At 41.4% G+C, this 14,072-nt stretch overlaps 1 protein-coding gene and 1 long non-coding RNA gene across 2 annotated transcripts in view; one reads left to right on the plus strand and one right to left on the minus strand.

Moving 5' to 3' along the window:
* The window catches only part of LOC139757283 (uncharacterized), a 357,868-nt gene that overhangs the window by 166,625 nt on the left and 177,171 nt on the right, over positions 1 to 14,072 (plus strand). The window lies entirely within an intron of this gene.
* Positions 1 to 14,072, minus strand: part of LOC139757279 (uncharacterized) — a 791,816-nt gene that overhangs the window by 75,374 nt on the left and 702,370 nt on the right. The window contains exon 29 of the mRNA XM_071677629.1: positions 4,930 to 5,022. Coding sequence (XP_071533730.1) covers positions 4,930 to 5,022 — 93 coding nt within the window. The remainder of the gene's footprint in view (positions 1 to 4,929; positions 5,023 to 14,072) is intronic.

Here is a 14,072-nt window from a genome sequence, read left to right on the forward strand (position 1 = left end):
GGATCTGGCAGCGGATGGAACCATGGAAGTGAAAGTGAATCATAGGGTGGGGGAGGGGACAAAAATTTTGGGAGCCTTGAAGAATGTTTGGAAGTCGAGAACATTATCTCGGAAAGCAAAAATGGGTATGTTTGAAGGAATAGTGGTTCCAACAATGTTGTATGGCTGTGAGGCATGGGCTATGGATAGAGTTGTGCGCAGGAGGGTGGATGTGCTGGAAATGGGATGTTGGAGGACAATATGTGGTGTGAGGTGGTTTGATCGAGTGAGTAATGTAAGGGTAAGAGAGATGTGTGGAAATAAAAAGAGTATGGTTGAGAGAGCAGAAGAGGGTGTTTTGAAATGGTTTGGTCACATGGAGAGAATGAGTGAGGAAAGATTGACCAAGAGGATATATGTGTCAGAGGTGGAGGGAACGAGGAGAAGTGGGAGACCAAATTGGAGGTGGAAAGATGGAGTGAAAAAGATTTTGAGTGATCGGGGCCTGAAAATGCAGGAGGGTGAAAGGAGTGCAAGGAATAGAGTGAATTGGAACAATGTGGTATACCGGGGTCGACGTGCTGTCAATGGATTGAACCAGGGCATATGAAGCGTCTGGGGTAAACCATAGAAAGTTCTGTGGGGCCTCGATGTGGAAAGGGAGCTGTGGTTTCAGTGCATTATTATATGACAGCTAGAGACTGAGTGTGAACGAATGGGGCCTTTGTTGTCTTTTCCTAACGCTACCTTGCGCACATGAGGGGGGAGGGGGTTGTTATTCCATGTGTAGCGAGGTGGCGATGGGAATAAATGAAGGCAGACTGTATGAATTATGTAAATGTGTATATATGTATATGTCTGTGTGTGTATATATATGTGTACATTGAGATGTATAGCTATGTATATTTGCGTGTGTGGACGTGTATGTATATACATGTGTATGTGGGTGGGTTGGGCCATTTCTTTCGTCTGTTTCCTTGTGTTACCTCGCTAATGCGGGAGACAGCGACAAAGCAAAATATATAAATAAGAAATATTAATATTTTCTCTTTGTAGAATATTTACAAGCGGGTGAAATACCTTAAAATACCCAGTCCTCCATTTATGCAGGATCACTTTGTGTGATTTTGTTGTTCTGCAAGGAACCTACTTCTACCTGTTCCTCTTCTTTTTATGCAGTCAAAATTTGTAACTATGTGGGTTTGTGCTGAAGAAAGTCCACAAAAACTCAGTAAGAGTCCTGGGTAAAGCATGCCCCATTCCCACTAGTGGGCCAGTATTGCAGTTGCCACCATTGTGTGATCTGTGCTACTTGTGCAATTTGAGTACTCCTGCTAATGTGATTTTCGTGAAACCCACTGTGTTTGTGTTTGTTAATATGGCATCTGATCATCCAGCAAAGTTTCCTACCCCTTGAACAAGCAGTCAAACAGAAGAAAACTCTCAGATCTAAGAAACAAAGTTAGAAGTCTTACAATGCACTGTTGCAGGCGAGGGAGTATCAGCGTGGTAGAAAGTGCGCTAAAACTTCTGTGAGGGTTGGTGGGTGGAGTAAAAGTTGGTCCCAAGTGCAGATCAGTCTCAGAATTACCACCATTGTGTGTGGATCTGTGTTACTTTTGTGATTTGGGTGTACCTGTTGATGTGATTTTCCAACAACCCATGGTGTTTGTGTGTGTTTATATGGCATCCAAATGTCCAGCAACATCTTCCACCCCAGAACCAGATATTAAATGGATGAGACCTCTCTGACCTTAAAAAAGGAGCTAGAAATCTTACAACATGCTGATGCTGTTGGGGAAGCAGCAGCAATAGTGCATGCTTACAACGTGGGTGAATCTGCAATCCACAACAGAAAGGAGAATGCAGAGAAACTTCTAAGTACTGAGGTTCAGTCTACTCCGCTGTCTGCCATGTTAATCATAGGGTTTAGAAATCCACTTATGGAACAGATGGAGAAAATGCTCCTGTTATGCAGAGAGCATAAAATGATAAAAGAAAAGCAACCTTGTTAACCTTCTGCACAGAACTAAAGCTCTGAAAATTTATGAGTGTTTATGTAAAGAAGGCAATGCAGCTAAGCCAGATCCATTTTAAGCAATCAGAGAATGGCTAAATAGGTTTATTCAGTGTCAGTAGCTACAAAAGTTGAAGCTAATGTGAGAATCTGCCAGTGCTGACCACAAAGATGCTGCATACATTCTATTTTTCTCAGTGTGTTTATTGGTTTGCTATATGTGCTTTCTCTGTGCAAGGTTTTTACATAAAATATGGGCTGGGTGTCAATAAAGTGCATAAGACAAGAGAACAAATGGGAACATCGGTGAAGGGGGGCTAATTGGGAGGTAATAACAAGTAGTGGTGATGTAAGGAGATGGAGTGAGTATTTTGAAGGTTTGTTGAATGTGTTAGATGATAGAGTGTCTTGGTCAAGGTGGTGTGCGAAGTGAGAGGGTCAGGGAGATTGGTTTGGTAAACAGAGAAGAGGTAGTGAAAGCTTTGCAGAAAATGAAAGCCGGTAAGGCAGCGGGTTTAGATGGTATTGCAGTGGAATATATTAAAAAAGTGGGTGACTTGTTGACTAGTTGGTGAGGATATTCAATGTATGCATGGTTCATGGTGAAGTGCCTGAGGATTGGCGGAATGCATGCATAGTGCCACTGTACAAAGGCAAAGGGGATAAGAGTGAGTGTTCAAATTACAGAGGTATAAGTTTGTTGAGTATTCCTGTGAAATTATATGGGAGGGTACTGATTGAGAGGGTGAAAGCATGTACAGAGCATCAGATTGAGGAAGAGCAGTGTGGTTTCATTAGTGGTAGAGGATGTGTGGGTCAGGTGTTTGCTTTGAAGAATGTATGTGAGAAATACTTAGAAAAACAAATGGATTTGATTGTAGCATTAATGGATCTGGAGAAGGCATATGATAGAGTTGATAGAGATGCTCTGTGGAAGGCATTAAGAGTATATAGTGTGGGAGGTAAGTTGCAAGAAGCAATGAAAAGTTTTGACTGAGGATGTAAGGCATGTGTACGAGTAGGAAGAGAGGAAAGTGAGTGGTTCCCAGTGAATGTTGGTTTGCGGCAGGGGTGCGTGATGTCTCCATGGTTGTTCAATTTGTTTATGGATGGGGTTGTTAGGGAGATGAATGCAAGAGTTCTGGAGAGAGGGGCAAGTATGCAGTCTGTTGTGGATGAGAGGGCTTGGGAAGTGAGTCAGTCGTTGTTCGCTGATACAGTGCTGGTGGCTGATTTGGGTGAGAAACTGCAGAAGCTGGTGACTGAGTTTGGTAAAGTGTGTGAAAGAAGAAACCTAAAAGTAAATGTGAATAAGAGCAAGGTTATTAAGTTTAGTAGGGTTGAGGGACAAGTCAATTGGGAGGTAAGTTTGAATGGAGAAAAACTGGAGGATGTGAAGTGTTTTAGATATCTGGGAGTGGATTTGGCAGCGGATGGAACCATGGAAGTGGAAGTGAGTCACAGGGTGGGGGAGGGGGCAAAGGTTCTGGGAGCGTTGAAGAATGTGTGGAAGGCGAGAACATTATCTCAGAAAACAAAAATGGGTGTTTGAAGGAACAGTAGTTCCAATGATGTTATATGGTTGCGAGGCGTGGGCTATAGATAGGGTTATGCGGAGGAGGGTGGATGTGTTGGAAATGAGATGTTTGAGGACAATATGTGGTGTGAGGTGGTTTGATCGATTAAGTAATGAAAGGGTAAGAGAGATGCGAGGTAATAAAAAGAGTGTGGTTGAGAGAGCAGAAGAGGGTGTATTGAAATGGTTTGGTCACATGGAGAGAATGAGTATGGAAAGATTGACAAAGAGGATATATGTGTCAGAGGTGGAGGGAACAAGGAGAAGTGGGAGACCAAACCGGAGGTGGAAGGATGGAGTGAAAATGATTTTGAGCAATCGGAGCCTGAACATGCAAAAGGGTGAAAGGAGTGCAAGGACTAGAGTGAATTGGAACGATGTGGTATACCAGGGTCAATGTGCTGGGGTTAACCATGGAAAGTTTTGTGGGGCCTGGATGTGGAAAGGGAGCTATGGTTTCGATGCATTATACAAGACAGCTAGAGACTGAGTGTGAACAAATGTGGCCTTTGTTGTCCTTTCCTAGCGCTACCTCGCATGCGTGTGGGGGGAGGCGGGTGTCATTTCAGGTGTGGCAGGGTGGTGACGGGAATGAATAAAGGCAGCAAGTATGAAGTATGTACATGTGTATGTATGTATATGTCTGTGTATGCATATATATATATGTTGAAATGTATAGGTATGTATATGCGAGTGTGTGGACGTGTATGTATATACATGTGTATGTGAGTGGGTTCTTTCGACTGTTTCCTTGCGCTACCTCGCTAACACTGGAGACAGCGACAAAGTATGATAAATAAAATATAAATAAATATGGGCTAGGTGTATCAATTTCTGAATCATTTAGTATATTTACGAGAGAAAAAATAACTGGAAATTTTTTTTCCCAATATGGCTGATTTCCCCGACCATTTTGGATAACAAAGGTTTTACAGTATCATATATATATATTTATCAAGTTCTAATGATTGTAATTGTACTTCAAATGATGTGCCTGTGCCCCTCAAAACAGCAACTAATAAATTCCTACAATAACCCACTGACCCCCTAACTCTCTCAAATTTCAGCAACAGTAGAATAAAGAGTTGGAGCTTCATTGCCTACTTATTGCAGAATGGTTGACTATTTAATCATAATCATCATTATTATGATTAGCGTAAAGCTAATTTATGGTATCTGTTATGTATCACGTATACCAAGTTCTAATGACTGTGGTTGTATTTCAGTATAACATGGGATACTATGATGATATGCATGAATGCAATAGCATAAAATGACATTCATAAAGCAGGACATATAGTTAGGACTGAGGCAAGGGTATAGGTACCTAAAAGTGTGACACATCACAGAAACTTACAGATATATACTGCCAACCAGAGCTGACCCGCACCAACATCACCTCCTCATCCAGTACAAAGGCCAGTGTTCCTATAGGAGACATTTCACTCATCTGCATGAAATGAGATTTAAGAAATTATTAAAAAGGTCAACATGGCTTTCCAAAGAGAGATGTTATTATTAGCTAAAATAATATAAAGTAAAATTGTTAACCTAAATTTTTTAGTTACTTACATGTGAAGACTTTCATAAAAGCCATTATATCTCAATCAATAGAGTGCTTTCCCAGGGATAAAGAGGAAAATGAGAAGGAACAATAGCTAGAATATGAGGAGAAATTTTTCTTCAGATAATCATCTCTAAGAAGCTACTATCTCCGTTACTCATTTTCATAAAAATTTTTAGTTACTTATATATGAAAACTTTCATAAAAGCCATTATATCTCAATCATTAGAATGCTTTCACATGGATAAAGAGGAAAATGAGAAGGAACAATAGCTAGAATTTGAGGAGAAATGTTTCTTCAGATAGTTATGTTTAAGAAGCTACTATCTCTATTACTCATTTTGATAAAATACTTTACTCCTCTAATATAGATGATGTCAACGTGAACATTATGCCAAAATGCAATAGCCCTGTTTAATACATGTTTATTCAGACTGATTATTCATTAGCCTTTTATTCATTAAACAAAGATCTGGAGGATACAAAAAAATTAACAACAAAATGGAGATATGTTCTAATAAAAATTATGTAAGACTGTAATGATGAAGATCATAATAATGAAATAATCTCGTGTGAGTTAACACAGTACTAAAATAGCTGCCAGCATTCAACGAACATATACAGACATAAAAAAGCCTGAATCACAGGTATATACAATTTTTTCTATATATACAAAATTGTTTCTTGGAATGTGTGGAAAGAGAGGTCATTATAAGGAAGGGTAAAAATTAGTAAGACTGAAGGTATAGTCTAGTCCCAATGATGTTGCATGGATGCAAGGCGTAGGCTATAGATGACAATATGCAGAGGAGCATAAATGTGTTGGAAATGAAAGGCTTGAGAATAAAATGTGAGGTGGTGTAATCAATAGAGTACTAAATGGGTGAGAGACAGGTGGGTAAAAACAAGGGTGTGGTTGACAAGAATGAGTATAAGAGGTTGACAAGAATGAGTATAAGAGGTTGACAAAAAGGATACACATGTCAGAAGTGGAGAGGACAAGGAAAAGGTATAGAACAAACTGAAGATGGAATGAAAAATACTGTGAGTTCAGGGCCTGAATTTGCAAGAGGTTGAAGGGTTTGCATGGGATAAAGTGAATTGGAGCTATGTGGTATAAAGGGGTAGACATACAAGGCCAGGGACTGAACAAGAGCATTTGAAGCAACTGGGGGAAATTATTGAAAGGTCTGTGGAGCCTGGTTGTAGATAGGAAGCTGTGATTAAGCTACATTAAACATGACAGACAGACAATGGATGCGAGTGAATGAGACCTTTCTTCGTCTGTTCCTGATGCTACCGTGTTCATGAAGAAAATGGTGAACACTCACATATATATGTATTTATGTGTATATGTATGAAACAAAAAAGTATAGACACTTTAAATTTTAGGGAGAATAAAAAGATGTTCTGGAAGGAGGTAAATAAAGTGCGTAAGACAAGGGAGCAAATGGGAACTTCGGTGAAGGGCGCAAGTGGGGAGGTGATAACAAGTAGTGGTGATGTGAGAAGGAGATGGAGTGAGTATTTTGAAGGTTTGTTGAATGTGTTTGATGATAGAGTGGCAGATATAGGGTGTTTTGGTCGAGGTGGTGTGCAAAGTGAGAGGGTTAGGGAAAATGAGTTGGTAAACAGAGAAGAGGTAGTGAAAGCTTTGCGGAAGATGAAAGCCGGCAAGGCAGCGGGTTTGGATGGTATTGCAGTGGAATTTATTAAAAAAGGGGGTGACTGTATTGTTGACTGGTTGGTAAGGTTATTTAATGTATGTATGACTCATGGTGAGGTGCCTCAGGATTGGCGGAATGCGTGCATAGTGCCATTGTACAAAGGCAAAGGGGATAAGAGTGAGTGCTCAAATTACAGAGGTATAAGTTTGTTGAGTATTCCTGGTAAATTATATGGGAGGGTATTGATTGAGAGGGTGAAGGCATGTACAGAGCATCAGATTGGGGAAGAGCAGTGTGGTTTCAGAAGTGGTAGAGGATGTGTGGATCAGGTGTTTGCTTTGAAGAATGTATGTGAGAAATACTTAGAAAAGCAAATGGATTTGTATGTAGCATTTATGGATCTGGAGAAGGCATATGATAGAGTTGATAGAGATGCTCTTTGGAAGGTATTAAGAATATATGGTGTGGGAGGAAAGTTGTTAGAAGCAGTGAAAAGTTTTTATCGAGGATGTAAGGCATGTGTACGTGTAGGAAGAGAGGAAAGTGATTGGTTCTCAGTGAATGTAGGTTTGCGGCAGGGGTGTGTGATGTCTCCATGGTTGTTTAATTTGTTTATGGATGGGGTTGTTAGGGAGGTAAATGCAAGAGTTTTGGAAAGAGGGGCAAGGATGAAGTCTGTTGGGGATGAGAGAGCTTGGGAAGTGAGTCAGTTGTTGTTCGCTGATGATACAGCGCTGGTGGCTGATTCATGTGAGAAACTGCAGAAGCTGGTGACTGAGTTTGGAAAAGTGTGTGGAAGAAGAAAGTTAAGAGTAAATGTGAATAAGAGCAAGGTTATTAGGTACAGTAGGGTTGAGGGTCAAGTCAATTGGGAGGTGAGTTTGAATGGAGAAAAACTGGAGGAAGTGAAGTGTTTTAGATATCTGGGAGTTGATCTGGCAGCGGATGGAACCATGGAAGCGGAAGTGGATCATAGGGTGGGGGAGGGGGCGAAAATCCTGGGGGCCTTGAAGAATGTGTGGAAGTCGAGAACATTATCTCGGAAAGCAAAAATGGGTATGTTTGAAGGAATAGTGGTTCCAACAATGTTGTATGGTTGCGAGGCGTGGGCTATGGATAGAGTTGTGCGCAGGAGGATGGATGTGCTGGAAATGAGATGTTTGAGGACAATGTGTGGTGTGAGGTGGTTTGATCGAGTGAGTAACGTAAGGGTAAGAGAGATATGTGGAAATAAAAAGAGCGTGGTTGAGAGAGCAGAAGAGGGTGTTTTGAAGTGGTTTGGGCACATGGAGAGGATGAGTGAGGAAAGATTGACCAAGAGGATATATGTGTTGGAGGTGGAGGGAACAAGGAGAAGAGGGAGACCAAATTGGAGGTGGAAAGATGGAGTGAAAAAGATTTTGTGTGATTGGGGCCTGAACATGCAGGAGGGTGAAAGGAGGGCAAGGAATAGAGTGAATTGGAGCGATGTGGTATACCGGGGTTGACGTGCTGTCAGTGGATTGAAGCAGGGCATGTGAAGCGTCTGGGGTAAACCACGGAAAGCTGTGTAGGTATGTATATTTGCGTGTGTGGACGTATGTATATACATTTGTATGGGGGGGGGGTTGGGCCATTTCTTTCGTCTGTTTCCTTGCGCTACCTCGCAAACGCGGGAGACAGCGACAAAGTATAATGAATGAATAAATAAATAAATATATATATATATCTTTCTTTTCTTTTTCTTTCAAACTATTCGCCATTTCCCGCATTAGCAAGGTAGCGTTAAGAACAGAGGAGTGGGCCTTTGAGGGAATACCCTCACCTGGCCCAATTCTCTGTTCCTTCTTTTGGAAAATTAAAAATTAGCGAGGTAGCGTTAAGAACAGAGGACTGGGCCTTTGAGGGAATATCCTCATCTGGCCCCCTTCTCTGTTCCTTCTTTGGGGGGGAAAAAAAAAACAAAAACAAGAGGGGAGGATTTCCAGCCCCCCGCTCCCTTCCCTTTTAGTCGCCTTCTACGACACGCAGGGAATACGTGGGAAGTATTCTTTCTCCCCTATCCCCAGGGATAAAAACATACATATATATATATATATATATATATATATATATATATATATAAAGAAAATCCTAGATGTATAATCCTAAGGCTATGCTAAAAAAATTTTAGGGACCACCCCTCTTAACCAATTTCTTCACAGTAAAAGCTTTCACCCACAAACATAGCTGGATGGCATATGCAAAATCTTTCCAAGATACTTTAGATTTTCAGTTTCGACTCCGAAAGAATGACAAATACTTTAGATTTTGCATTCTGGTCTAGCTATTGCTTTGTTAAGGAAGGCACTGTTTAATTGCAAAATAATAATGTGCCAAGAAATGTGGGTCATTTTGGGAGGTATACATCAGGATAACTAAAGAGGCCAAGAAAAGGTCACGAGAAAACTTGATCAGGACATGTGAAAACAGCTGTCTGAGGGACATTACTTACTCGATCAAACCACCTCACACCACATATTGTCTTCAAACATCTCATTTCCAGCACATCCACCCTCCTCCACACAACTCTACCTATAGCCCACGCCTTGTTCCCTCCACCTCCGACACATATATCCTCTTGGTCAATCTTTCCTCACTCATTCTCTCCATGTGCCCAAACCATTTCAAAACACCCTCTTCTGCTCTCTCAACCATGCCCTTTTTATTTCCACACATCTCTCTTACCCTTGCGTTACTTACTCGATCAAACCACCTCACACCACACATTGTCCTCAAACATCTCATTTCCAGCACATCCATCCTCCTGCGCACAACTCTATCCATAGCCCACACCTCGCAACCATACAACATTGTTGGAACCACTATTCCTTCAAACATACCCATTTTTGCTCTCCGAGATAATGTTCTCGACTTCCACACATTCTTCAAGGCTCCCAGGATTTTCGCCCCCTCCCCCACCCTATGATCCACTTCTGCTTCCATGGTTCCATCCGCTGCCAGATCCACTCCCAGATATCTAAAACACTTTACTTCCTCCAGTTTTTCTCCATTCAAACTTACCTCCCAATCAACTTGACCCTCAACCCTACTGTACCTAATAGCCTTGCTCTTATTCACATTTACTCTTAACTTTCTTCTTTCACACACTTTACCAAACTCAGTCACCAGCTTCTGCAGTTTCTCACATGAATCAGCCACCAGCGCTGTATCATCAGTGAACAACAACTGACTCACTTCCCAAGCTCTCTCATCCACAACAGACTTCATACTTGCCCCTCTTTCCAAAACTCTTGCATTCACCTCCCTAACAACCCCATCCATAAACAAATTAAACAACCATGGAGACATCACACACCCCTGCAGCAAACCTACATTCACTGAGAACCAATCACTTTCCTCTCTTCCTACATGTACACATGCCTTACATCCTCGATAAAAACTTTTCACTGCTTCTAACAACGTGCCTCCCACACCATATATTCTTAATACCTTCCATAGAGCATCTCTATCAACTCTATCATATGCCTTCTCCAGATCCATAAATGCTACATACAAATCCATTTGCTTTTCTAAGTATTTCTCACATACATTCTTCAAAGCAAACACCTGATCCACACATCCTCTACCACTTCTGAAACCACACTGCTCTTCCCCAATCTGATGCTCTGTACATGCCTTCACCCTCTCAATCAATACCCTCCCATATAATTTACCAGGAATACTCAACAAACTTATACCTCTGTAATTTGAGCACTCACTCTTATCCCCTTTGCCTTTGTACAATGGCACTATGCACGCATTCTGCCAATCCTCAGGCACCTCACCATGAGTCATACATACATTAAATAACCTTACCAACCAGTCAATAATACAGTCACCCCCTTTTTTAATAAATTCCACTGCAATACCATCCAAACCTGCTGCCTTGCCAGCTTTCATCTTCCACAAAACTTTTACTACCTCTTCTCTGTTTACCAAATCATTTTCCCTAACCCTCTCACTCTGAACACCACCTCGACCAAAACACCCTATATCTGCCACTCAGTCATCAAACACATTCAACAAACCTTCAAAATACTCACTCCATCTCCTTCTCACATCACCACTACTTGTTATCACCTCCCCATTTGTGCCCTTCACTTACATATATATATATATATATATATATATATATATATATATATATATATATATATTTTTTTTTTCTTTTTTTCTTTCATACTATTCGCCATTTCCCGCATTAGCGAGGTAGCGTTAAGAACAGAGGACTGGGCCTTTTAGGGAATATCCTCACCTGGCCCCCTTCTCTGTTCCTTCTTTTGGAAAATTAAAAAAAAGAAAAGAAAAAAAAATTGAGAGGGGAGGATTTCCAGCCACCCGCTCCCTTCCCTTTTAGTCGCCTTCTACGACACACAGGGAATTCGTGGGAAGTATTCTTTCTCCCCTATCCCAGGGATATATATATATATATATATATATATATATATATATATATATATATATATATATATATATATATATATATTTTTTTCATACTATTCGCTATTTTCCGCGATAGCGAGGTAGCGTTAAGAACAGAGGACTGGGCCTTTGAGGGAATATCCTCACCTGGACCTCTTCTCTGTTCCTTCTTTTGGAAAAAAAAAAAAAAACGAGAGGGGAGGATTTCCAGCCCCCCGCTCCCTTCCCTTTTAGTCGCCTTCTACGACACGCAGGGAATACGTGGGAAGCATTCTTTCTCCCCTATCCCCAGGGATATATATATATATATATATATATATATATATATATATATATATATATATATATATATATATATATATATATATATTTTTGCTTTGTCGGTCTCCCGCGTTTGCGAGGTAGAGCAAGGAAACAGACGAAAGAAATGGCCCAACCCACCCCCATACACATGTATATACATACGTCCACACACGCAAATATACATACCTACACAGCTTTCCATGGTTTACCCCAGACGCTTCACATGCCCTGATTCAATCCACTGACAGCACGTCAACCCCGGTATACCACATCGATCCAATCCACTCTATTCCTTGCCCTCCTTTCACCCTCCTGCATGTTCAGGCCCCGATCACACAAAATCTTTTTCACTCCATCTTTCCACCTCCAATTTGGTCTCCCACTTCTCCTCGTTCCCTCCACCTCCGACACATATATCCTCTTGGTCAATCTTTCCTCACTCATTCTCTCCATGTACCCAAACCATTTCAAAACACCCTCTTCTGCTCTCTCAACCACGCTCTTTTTATTTCCACACATCTCTCTTACCCTTACGTTACTTACTCGATCAAACCACCTCACACCACACATTGTCCTCAAACATCTCATTTCCAGCACATCCATCCTCCTGCGCACAACTCTATCCATAGCCCACGCCTCGCAACCATACAACATTGTTGGAACCACTATTCCTTCAAACATACCCATTTTTGCTTTCCGAAATAATGTTCTCGACTTCCTCATTCTTCAAGGCTCCCAGGATTTTCGCCCCCTCCCCCACCCTATGATCCACTTCCGCTTCCATGGTTCCATCCGCTGCCAGATCCACTCCCAGATATCTAAAACACTTTACTTCCTCCAGTTTTGCTCCATTCAAACTTACCTCCCAATTGACTTGACCCTCAACCCTACTGTACCTAATAACCTTGCTCTTATTCACATTTACTCTTAACTTTCTTCTTTCACACACTTTACCAAACTCAGTCACCAGCTTCTGCAGTTTCTCACATGAATCAACCACCAGCGCTGTATCATCAGCGGACAACAACTGACTCACTTCCCAAGCTCTCTCATCCCCAACAGACTTCATACTTGCCCCTCTTTCCAGAACTCTTGCATTTACCTCCCTAACAACCCCATCCATAAACAAATTTAACAACCATAGAGACATCACACACCCCTGCCGCAAACCTACATTCACTGAGAACCAATCACTTTCCTCTCTTCCTACACGTATACATGCCTTACATCCTCGATAAAAACTTTTCACTGCTTCTAACAACTTGCCTCCCACACCATATATTCTTAATACCTTCCACAGAGCATCTCTATCAACTCTATCATATGCCTTCTCCAGATCCATAAATGCTACATACAAATCCATTTGCTTTTCTAAGTATTTCTCACATACATTCTTCAAAGCAAACACCTGATCCACACATCCTTTACCACTTCTGAAACCACACTGCTCTTCCCCAATCTGATGCTCTGTACATGCCTTCACCCTCTCAATCAATACCCTCCCATATAATTTACCAGGAATACTCAACAAACTTATACCTCTGTAATTTGAGCACTCGCTCTTATCCCCTTTGCCTTTGTACAATGGCACTATGCACGCATTCTGCCAATCCTCAGGCACCTCACCATGAGTCATACATACATTAAATAACCTTACCAACCTGTCAGTAATACAGTCACCCCCTTTTTTAATAAATTCCACTGCAATACCATCCAAACCTGCTACCTTGCCGGCTTTCATCTTCCGCAAAGCTTTTACTACCTCTTCTCTGTTTACTAAATCATTTTCCCTAACCCTCTCACTTTGCACATCACCTCAACCAAAACACTCTATATCTGCCACTCTATCATCAAACACATTTAACAAACCTTCAAAATACTCACTCCATCTCCTTCTCACATCACCACTACTTGTTATCACCTCCCCATTTGTGCCCTTCACTGAAGTTCCCATTTGCTCCTTTGTCTTACGCACTTTATTTACCTCCTTCCAGAACATCTTTTTATTCTCCCTAAGATTTAACGATACTCTCTCACCCCAACTCTCATTTGCCCTCTTTTTCACCTCTTGCACCTTTCTCTTGACCTCCTGCCTCTTTCTTTTATACATCTCCCACTCAATTGCATTTTTTCCCTGCAAAAATCGTCCAAATGCCTCTCTCTTCTCTTTCACTAATGATCTTACTTCTTCATCCCACCACTCACTACCCTTTCTAATCAACCCACCTCCCACTCTTCTCATGCCACAAGCATCTTTTGCGCAATCCATCACTGATTCCCTAAATACATCCCATTCCTCCCCCACTCCCCTTACTTCCATTGTTCTCACCTTTTTCCATTCTGTACTCAGTCTCTCCTGGTACTGCCTCACACAAGTCTCCTTCCCAAGCTCACTTACTCTCACCACCCTCTTCACACCAACATTCACTCTTCTTTTCTGAAAACCCATACAAATCTTCACCCTAGCCTCCACAAGATAATGATCAGACATCCCTTTCGTGCGCCTGTCAATTAACACGTAAT

The sequence above is a fragment of the Panulirus ornatus genome, chromosome 2, assembly GCF_036320965.1.
Source record: "Panulirus ornatus isolate Po-2019 chromosome 2, ASM3632096v1, whole genome shotgun sequence".
Lineage (NCBI taxonomy): Eukaryota > Metazoa > Arthropoda > Malacostraca > Decapoda > Palinuridae > Panulirus > Panulirus ornatus.